The sequence below is a fragment of the Carcharhinus amblyrhynchos genome, chromosome 5 (genome assembly GCF_965287045.1).
Source record: "Carcharhinus amblyrhynchos chromosome 5, sCarAmb.v2.hapA, whole genome shotgun sequence".
In the NCBI taxonomy this organism is placed as follows: domain Eukaryota; kingdom Metazoa; phylum Chordata; class Chondrichthyes; order Carcharhiniformes; family Carcharhinidae; genus Carcharhinus; species Carcharhinus amblyrhynchos.
Genome location: NC_137328.1, coordinates 95,484,705 through 95,494,448, shown reverse-complemented (window position 1 = coordinate 95,494,448; position 9,744 = coordinate 95,484,705). Strand labels below are relative to the sequence as shown.

Here is a 9,744-nt window from a genome sequence, read left to right as displayed (position 1 = left end):
TGTCTTGTTACATGTCCTCTGCTTCATGCGTTGGACAGGATGTACTTCAATCATTCCTTTCCGTTTCCAATTGAGTGTGTGTTCCTTAATTGCGATATTATGCAGAAATTAACAAACTGCAGGAATTATTGACACATGTACTGATCTGTTTTGCAGGCTCCACCAGATTTTAACAGCCATCCAGAATGGGGTTTGAGAATTCCTACGACCTGCACTATGTCACCTCTGCTACTGTCATGGGCCTCATTATCTAATTTATCCTCTCTCACTGCAGAAGCTTTAGTGGACTTATTAGTTGTGGACACCAGCTCTATCAGCAAGTAACAATCTGTATATATCATTCCGAAGTCATGAGGGTTGAAATGGAGAATTGTTGCATGTTTAAATCAGCAGGCTGTTTCCCAGGGAATCTGACACTGAAATGAAGGGAAAGGTGATTGGAATCATATACCAGCTGCACATTAACAGAATGTTTCCTATTTATAGAACTGAGGGGGTTATCACATGGGGGTTTAAGTGGAAGACGTGTTCTTTCAATTTCTCCTGGCACCTGTGAAACCGCTGCCAATCTGTAAAACTACAGAATTCTCCTTCTCCTACTGTTTGATTGTTTCTGCTAGGATATGCATAAACTGCACATCAGGGATCTAGATGCAGTGGTGAGCAGCTGCCCAACTAACGTGACAAAGATCACAAGATGCTGCCTGGAAGGATCCAGTCACAACGGGCTACGGTTTAGAAGGGCCATAGAAAAAGCAACACATGTTGCAGGCAGGGGAGAGAATTGGTAAGTCGGGAAGTCATACTTAATTCATACTGAACCTTTGTTAGACCGCACTTAGAGGGTTACGTGTAGTTTTGGCTGCCATGTTATAACAAGTATGTAGAGGCATTGCAGAGGGTGCAGATAACGCTTACAAGGATGATACCAGAAATGTGCGGGTATATCTATCAGGAAGGCAGATTTTTAATCAGTAAGGGAATCAAGGGTTATGGGGATAAAACGGGGAAGTGAAATTGAGGGTTAACACATCAGATCAGTCATGAATGAATCTTGAACGTCAGAGCAGATAGATGGGCTGAATGGCCTGTTTCTGTACCTACATCTAATGGTCTTCTGTTGGTTCTAAGTGGCTTCCCCTTTATTTTGAAATTGTGCTCTCTGGTTCTAGACTTCCCAACCAGGAGTTCTAAATATAAAGCTGCTCAAGTCATTATTAATATTCAATTACCATGTGAATCAGTGCTGAGCTTTTCTGATACTTTGTAACATCAAAAAATGTTACACAGATTTAGATAGCAAGTGATATTTCCATTGCATTTTATCCATTCGGTTAACATCCCATTGTATCTTAAAGCACCTTAGGGCAAACTCACAGGGAGGTAGTGATCTTCAATTGAATTTGTCTGTATAATATTCAGACAATTAGGACATTATTTGCAAAGCAAAAGGCAATGAAATCAGATTATCTAAAGTGCAAAGCCTGAAATTTATTTACAATTAGCTTGGCCCCTGAAAGGCAGAAATTAAGTGAATACAGCTTAAAATGTTAGGCTTTCTGCTGCAGCGTTAAATGTGCATTTTGAATGTTTGCTATGCTAATTCCAGTTCTCTCTCCAGGTCCTATTTATCGAAGAGCTAACATCAAGTTATAGTGTACACTCTTTATCAGGATTTAAATTCTATATTACTGATCAATATCAAACACTAAAAATGTAATACATTCATAGTGGATGGAATCAAAAACAACAAGATATATGGATAACCAATTTTAACTTCCATCTACTAATTGGAGACTAATTAACTAACTTCAGGACAACTTTAAAAGTGATTTTCAGGCAAATATTTTGTAACTTCATGTCTCCCTAAAAGGGTCAATCGATAATTTGTTTTATTATCGTTGGATATTAAATTCAATTCAAACATGGATCAATGCATTGTTCAGTACAGCAACAAAGATATATCGTGACAAAAACCAACAAATACTGGAAATGCAAAGCAGTTCACAGTAAAGACATTTTAAGAGTAAAGATGCATTATCTTTCCTGGTGTCTGCTTGCTTTAGCCATAATATCAAAACATGTCGGGGGGGATTCTCCCATCCCGCCTGCTTGGGAATCGTAGTGGGCGAGGACAAACCACACAAATGTCCATTGACCTCAGGCAGGATTCTCCAGTTTTGGGGAGCACGCGGCCAGAGAACCCCACTCATCATTTTTAATTACATTTTTATTTTATCAGTATGGTTAATGAAATATGCTTCAGTCAAGAGCCAAGAAGTGTTGATAGTCAAATAGGTATATTAATATTCTGTCAGTTGGGTTGGATACAAATTTATTTCTGACTTCTAGTTAGTAAATGTTTGTATGGAATTTTAATATTTTTCTAAATGGGAACAGATTTTTATTAGTTTGATACATTTCACACATAATTAACATTCTGAAAGAGAAATTAACCAGTTATGAAAATACGGGATGATTCCTTGCATGTGTGGGTACATTAAGTTTAGAATAAAGAAACCTTTGACAGGGCAAAGGATGCCAAGAACTGATTTTATTTATAGGTTTAATGCATTCTAAATACAAAAATACAGTTATATAAATGCAAGTCACACCTTTCTGCGACTGGAATTTAAACACTTAGTATATCATGAAGTATCTGTAACTCATTAACTGGTACAGGCAGAAACAACTTTTCACCATAAGAAAAAAGACGCAACTGTACACAACAGTGTCACAGCAATGCTGGAAACATGTTTTACTATCTCCCACACTAGATCTACAAGGCTGTAGAACTGCAAGTCCACACATTTTCACCATCCTTTTTTTTTCATAAATAGAATATGTTTGATTGGCTAGATTGATTTTTTCAAGTGTTTAAAAGCTTTTGAAACATTATTTGATTATGAGTGCTTGGATTTGATCACTGTTCTCTACAAACATTTCAAGAGGAACGAATTGCAGAAGGTTCCTCTGGGACAGTCACAGAGTCTTCCAATTCGGGCTCCTTTCCTTACAGCACATTGTTCCCCAGCATCGCACTATTAAAAAAGATCAAAATATTATTCTTTCATTCTACTGAAATATTAAAAATGATAACAGGTGCAGTTTTAAAATGTATTTATTATTGTCACTAGTAGGCTTACACTAATACTGCAATGAAGTTACCGTGAAAATCCCCTAGTCACAACACTCTGGCACCTGTTCAGGTACACTGAGGGAGAATTTGGCATGGCCAATGCACCAACCAGCATGTTTTTTGGACTGAAGGAGGAAACCCATGCAGACACGGACAGAATGTGCAGACTCTGCACAGACGGTGACCCAAGTCGAGAATGGAACCCAGGTCCCTGGCACTGTGAGGCAGCAGTGCTAACCACTGCAGTTGGAAATTGAATCAAAGAAATTAAATTAATAAATCAAATTATTGTTGCTGGATGCAGGCAACTATTCTAAATATCTCATCAATCAATACAGGTAGTCAAAAAATATTCCAAGATTTAAAAGAAAAGAGAATTACATTTTTTTTTCTCATTTTAATCCTTTCACTCCTGAGGTGAGTGATTCATTCTGGTATAGTTTTATTGATGCCAGCAATCTTCTGATATCTTGCCTCCTACTCACTGCTCTACTTGTGTTAATTTAGACATAGAGACTTGGCATGTTATTGTACATAGAGTGGATGACACATGTCTTCATCACATCTGATATCTGTATATCAGTACCTGCCGTAAGTGGTCACTGTATAGCAATCGTGAGCAGAAATATCCATTTTTCTTTAACATCCCACACCCACGGATACTGAGGAAAATTATTGCTCTTCAACCACCCCACTGGTCAAGACTGACTAATGCGGCACAAACTAAAGATTGAATCAGAGGCCTTGCTACTCTGAATGGCTCAGTTTTAAACCAGGCCAATTTGTTCATTCTATCAAGGAAGCAAGTAAGAGAAGAACTGTGAGATATATATTCATTTAGAATGGGGCAACATCTCTTTGTCCTCACTTCAAGGTTATGATGTGGAGATGCCAGCTTGGACTGGGGTGGGCACAGTAAGAATTCTCCCAACACCAGGTTAAAGACCAATTGGGCTTTTTGGTAGTACAAGTTTTCCAAGTGCTGCTCCTTCATCAGATGAGTGGCTCACCTGATGAATGGGCAGCGCTCTGAAAGCTCATGCTACCAAATAAACCTGTTGGACTTTAACCTGGTGTTGTGAGACTTCTTGCTTCAAAGTTATGTTGGGTCATTGCAAATACCTGGTTCTCACTCATCTTAACTTTGGTGTAATTTTATGAATATTAATATAGTTAGTGTTATCCTGCTATTGGGTATTAATGAGTATAAATGTTCCAAGCTAATCAACCGTATTCATAAGTCTGCCCCGTTACTTAAACTTTCTGATATAAGTGAAATTATTGATCCATTCGCTTCAAAAGTGATGAAGATAAGTTAATTCCACATTTGTAAAACTTAATTCATTCTCCCCGGGTTTGTGATATGACACTAGCCATTTGACGGATAGACAGATGTCATCACAAGGGACACAATAATCGTTCATCCCCTTATACTGGCACTGAAATTGTCAGTTTATTGTTTATCATCAGACTGAAATGAAATTTCTGAGCCCAGTACATCCAAATCAGCATTAACACAGGCTCGCTGCCGTGGATACGGCTGGTCTGTGTTTGGGTGAAGTAGGGGGCAAAAGAAAAAGGTTAGGATAAAGACAGAGATCTTATCTCACGTGACTGTCATTCAAATTCTTACCATTGGGACCATTCCGAACTTTTTCTCGTAGGTTGGCATCCTCTTGCTTTTCAGTTTTTCCAGGACTTCTTGCAAAGCTTCGATCTGCGTCCAAGCAAACGGTTTAATTTTTCTTACAAGTCAAACAGCGCAAAGAGAGATAAGAAGCAACTCGCCAGAAGAACCCAAGTTCCATCGAAGCAGAATGAACTGAAGCTACGATATCCTTAAAGGACCATTTCCAACTTCTCCCTCACATATTCAAATGTTGTGTGCTTTCTCATTCCCCCTTTTTCTGCTTACGCTTATCTAATTCAACACGTCAGGGGTCTTTCAGTAAAATAGGGTGACAATTCAAAGGGAAACATTTCTTTCAATGCATCCAAGTGACTGGGCTTCCGGAGATTAAAGCATTAAGCAGTGTTGAATGATTTCACACAATGTGAAACGGCACCTTACAGTTAAATTAAGCAACTGCAGTTGGTTTAACATAAAACAAATTGCGATTTTTTAAAGTGAAAATAGACACAGAAAAGCTCTTGGTAACTTACCAGCTCCTTTTCTTGAGAGGAGTCTTCTTTGATTGAGTAATTGTCTACCGACCTGGCTTGCAGCTCGGATTCCTGGCAGTTGGAGTTGATGAGCAGGGCAGCGCTCAGCAGGGTGAGGAGACAGAGCCGAGTACTCTCCATGGTGCTGAAACTCACCGCCTGGCCACCACAGAGCAGATCCCATCTCACACTCTACCCGCCCCTTTTATAGCAAGCGGCACTTTGGAGATGAGTGAACAAGCCCCCAAAAAAATCAATCACAACCTGGGAGCATTGACGTCAGTGTGAACGCCAACTCTCAGCGTTGGAGAAGTGCGGAAGGATCTTTGAAAAAAATCCCTAATTCATTCTTCATTGAAAGAAGCAAAATCTCCAGGGAACCAGGGAAAGGAGCTGTTGAGTTATTGCTATTCAATACCACTGCAATGTATTGCACACGTTTGTAAGAACAGATAACAGTGTCAAAGGCGAAGGGTATGAGAGTAATGAGCTGGTACATGGAGACCAGTGGTCGTGAAGTGAAATGAAATCCTCGCTCTTCCATTAGATTTAACAAGGTGTGTAGCATATTGTTCCTTGCATGATGAGGGAAGAACGAAAGGCATCTCCTTATTGTATTTACGCATTCGGTTAGATGCATAAATTCCTTTCATTTTCTTTTCCCTCCTCCAAGCCCCGGATTTCCATTCGGAAGAGATGGAATTTGTATACACGAAATCACCTAACCTATTAACTATTAAATACAATAGTCCATGTAATGTCACATTACTGTTTAAAATAATCATCCACCCTTGAGTTGGGTTTACGCTATCGTTTGCTGTAATATCTTTAAAAGTGTAAGGATGAATTCATTAACTATAAAGCTCCAATTCAAAGAATATTTATTAATGGTGTAGAATGTAGCTTACTATAGTGAATAGTGCATCCCTCACTTCGAAGTGTAAATCGTATAGCTCCCTCGTGCTATACAGAATTATTATATACATATGACTAGTAATAGTCCCTTCATTATTAGTGTCTGGCTGTTTAAGAATCTAATTAGACTACAGGGTCACAGTATAGCACATGCACTGTACACCACCGCCAAACATAGCTCCTCCTTACCTGTGGTGTCAGTATTCCTAATGTAACATACTCTCTGCTGCACCTTGACCCATTTCTTTATCAGCTCCAACAACTCATCCCCTTCCCACTGCACCTTCCCATGCAATGACGAAGGTGTAATTCATGCCTTTTTACCTGCTGCTTCCTCACTGTCCAAGGCCCCAAACATTCCTTCCAGGTGAAGCAGTGAAATACTTCATTCACTGTTCACAATGTAATTACCTCCACACTGGGAAGACCAAACACAGACTGGGTGACCACATTGCACAACATCTATGCTCATTCTGCAAGCGTGAGTCTGACCTTTTTGGTCACTTCATTTCAATTCACCATCTTGCTCTCCTGTTCATCTTGGCCTGCTGCAATGTTCCAGTGCAACCCAACACAAACTGGATGAACAGCATCCCATCTTCTTATTCGGCATTATACAGCCTTCTGGATTCAACATTGAGTTCCACAACTTCAGACCACGAACTCTGTCCCCCATTTTTAAAAATATTTTATTTCTTTTCTTTGTCAAGTGCCAATCTGCATCTTTTTGTTTTCAGACTAAGCTGATCTTTATTCTGCTAATGACACCTACCCTAGATCAATGCTTTGTTTCTTTACTTAAAACCATTACCACCCCATTTCCTTATTGTTCCAAGACATCTCTCATATTGAATCTCCCTCGCCCTCTGACCTATCCCTGACCTTCCCTTTTGTTCCACCTGACTCTTCCCTACCCACCCCCGTTTTAGCCGCATAAAACCCATCCCATTTCTACCTCTCTTCAATTCCCAACAGGACATGTATTGGACTCTAAACGTTAACTGTTTCTCTCTCTCCACAGACACTGCCAGACCTACTGAGTTTTTTTCCCCAGCACTTTCTGTTTTCACTTCAGTCAAATGCACACACATTTTACTTTTAATAAAATTAATGTTATGAAAAGTTTTTAACGATTTATACAACAATGCGGTTCTTCTGAGAATCTGCCCCTCCTCCTCCTTCCGGTAAACGTAATGCGGATTATTTAAATAAGTAATTGTCAGAGGATTTTAGTCTGTCGGTTGATTTATCCTCATTTTATTATCTAAACTTCAAAGCTGATTAATGATACCGATACATCGTAACTGTGGCCAGATTGTTCTTCAAAAACGCACAATGCTCACTTAATATTTTATCAAATGCAAGTACCTATCACCGTGAGACCAGCCAGCTGGTTTTGCTGTCAGTAACATAGAAACAAAAGGATAATAGCAAAACCCTGTAAGCCAATCCAGCCGGAAGAAACAAGTGTTTGCTATTAGGTTTGAAGTAATTGTATACAACATATTGAGGGGATGTCCATTATTTTTTTTTCCAGAATGATAAAATTCTTGCAGACCCCAAGGCCAGGGTTTGTTCCCTTGGCGAACCCTAAAATTGGATCGATTTTTTTCCATTGCACCGATTGTAGCATTGATTATGATAAATAGCTGAGCACGAATTTGTGAAAGGACGTGAGTGTTTGAATTCAAATAATACGGTAGCTTTGTGGTTATGTACAACTTCCCTTAGGTGCTGTGCTGCAGTGGAATACTCCTCAGCAAAGTTAGGAATAAAATACTTGGGTGTATTTTTATACAGACTTTTGCATATCTATTGCAATATTTTATATTGGAATTATTTTATAGCAGTCCTGTATGTAGCAGTCATATGGAGTCGAAACGTTAACTCTGTTTCTATCTCCACAGATGCTGCCAGACCTGTTGAGTTTGTTCACGATTTTCTGTTTTTATTTGAAATATGCTATGATCTGTATACCAAATGCTAGAGAATATGCCTCACTAAATTGGAAGGAAAGCGACCATGATGATGAATTATGTACATAACCGGTTCTTAGCTGTAACAGGGTAGTCCCATGAGATGACAGGGTCCCAGAAGATAATAGGGTAATCCAATTAAATTCTTGTCTTTTGCTTCATTTTCTATCAGCTATCTGAGTAGAAATATGTTTGTATATAATGTTTCTTTGCCTCTTATTTTAATATTAGCCTTGATTTGATTAAAAATGAATCACCATAATTTCTTCTGATAAAATATTAAGTGAGCACTTTGCGGTTCCAAAGAAGGCAAATCTGGACAAAGTTGCGATGAGTCGGAACCATTAATCAGCTTTGAGGGTTGGATAATAAATGAGGATAAATCAATCTACAGACCAGAAACACTTGACAATTATTTATTCAATAAAAAGGGAGGAATAACGCTATTAATAATTATTAATAATAATAAAAATAATTAATAATACGCATTAATAATTCATCTGAGGGACAACGATTCTACCATAGGAATATGGGATTATGCATTCTACGTAATGGTAATGGCGAAAGTTTAGAAACCTGGTTTACATATAGTGTACGATGATAATGGGGTTCATTTATGAAAAAGGATCGTTTTCTATAATATATGCCTAACCAGGCGTCCAAGAGCAAGTCAATTCTATCAAAAACAAGCATTTTGGATATCTTACTGGCAGTTATGCTTGATTGACGACTTACTTTGAGTTTAAAAGACACATTTAAATTAGATTGGGTTGGCATGTTTTGAAAAGCAATTTTCAACCTTCACCTTTAAACTAAGCACTCAGTCTGAAGCCACAACAGGGAGAAAGAGGTAAGTCACAAGAGACTCCACGGATGGTCAGCAATCATGTGTCCATTCAACTTACATTATTGTTTAGAATAGGAGCTGTAACTGATCGCTGTTTGCTATCTTCCAAAGTAAGCCACAATCTCATGAATTCTTTATCCGGCAACTTTCTTAGGTTGAAGTTTGCACGATGGCACATGATATGATACAACCAATAGCTGGTGCAGTGACATTGATCTCTGACTTCAATAGAAATTACCAAGTTATTGAGGTGCAACCCAAATCACATAGGGTATGCATTTGCTAAGTCTTCTCAGTCATTGAATCTCAGGAAATGTCTGGAGTAAAACACAAGTTGCACTTATGTTGCTGCAAGTAACAGCAAATTAAACAATGATTTGTACAATTTGAGATGTGTCCACTTGTGGGACTTAAGAATCGATGTGTACTAAAGGAATCCAAGCCAAAGCCTGTTGCGCTGAAATGGGCTAGTAATACATCAACAGAGGTAAATAAACATGATTAAGGAGGTATTGAAGTTCTATTGGGCTTGGACCATAGACTGATGAGATGCACTGCAGCAAAACAGATCCGAGTTTGTGAGCGACTGTACAATTCGCTTAATTAATTAGTTAGGTTGTCTTAAGTATTTTGGAAATAGCCATTTTCAAAATTTCTTGTCCTTGAGAATGATTGTTAAGCATGCAAAAAGGTCCTATTGCAAC

At 38.6% G+C, this 9,744-nt stretch overlaps 1 protein-coding gene across 1 annotated transcript; it reads right to left on the bottom strand.

Annotated features, from left to right (window-relative positions):
- Window positions 1-2,829: 2,829 nt before the first annotated feature.
- Window positions 2,830-5,458, bottom strand: LOC145343478 (cocaine- and amphetamine-regulated transcript protein). The gene is made up of 3 exons (XM_080189722.1): window positions 5,303-5,458; window positions 4,773-4,856; window positions 2,830-3,041 (listed from the first exon to the last, which is right to left on the bottom strand). Exons 1-3 carry the CDS (start codon window positions 5,441-5,443, stop codon window positions 2,934-2,936), a joined length of 333 nt encoding a protein of 110 aa, XP_080045848.1. The 5' UTR covers window positions 5,444-5,458; the 3' UTR covers window positions 2,830-2,933.
- Window positions 5,459-9,744: the final 4,286 nt, after the last annotated feature.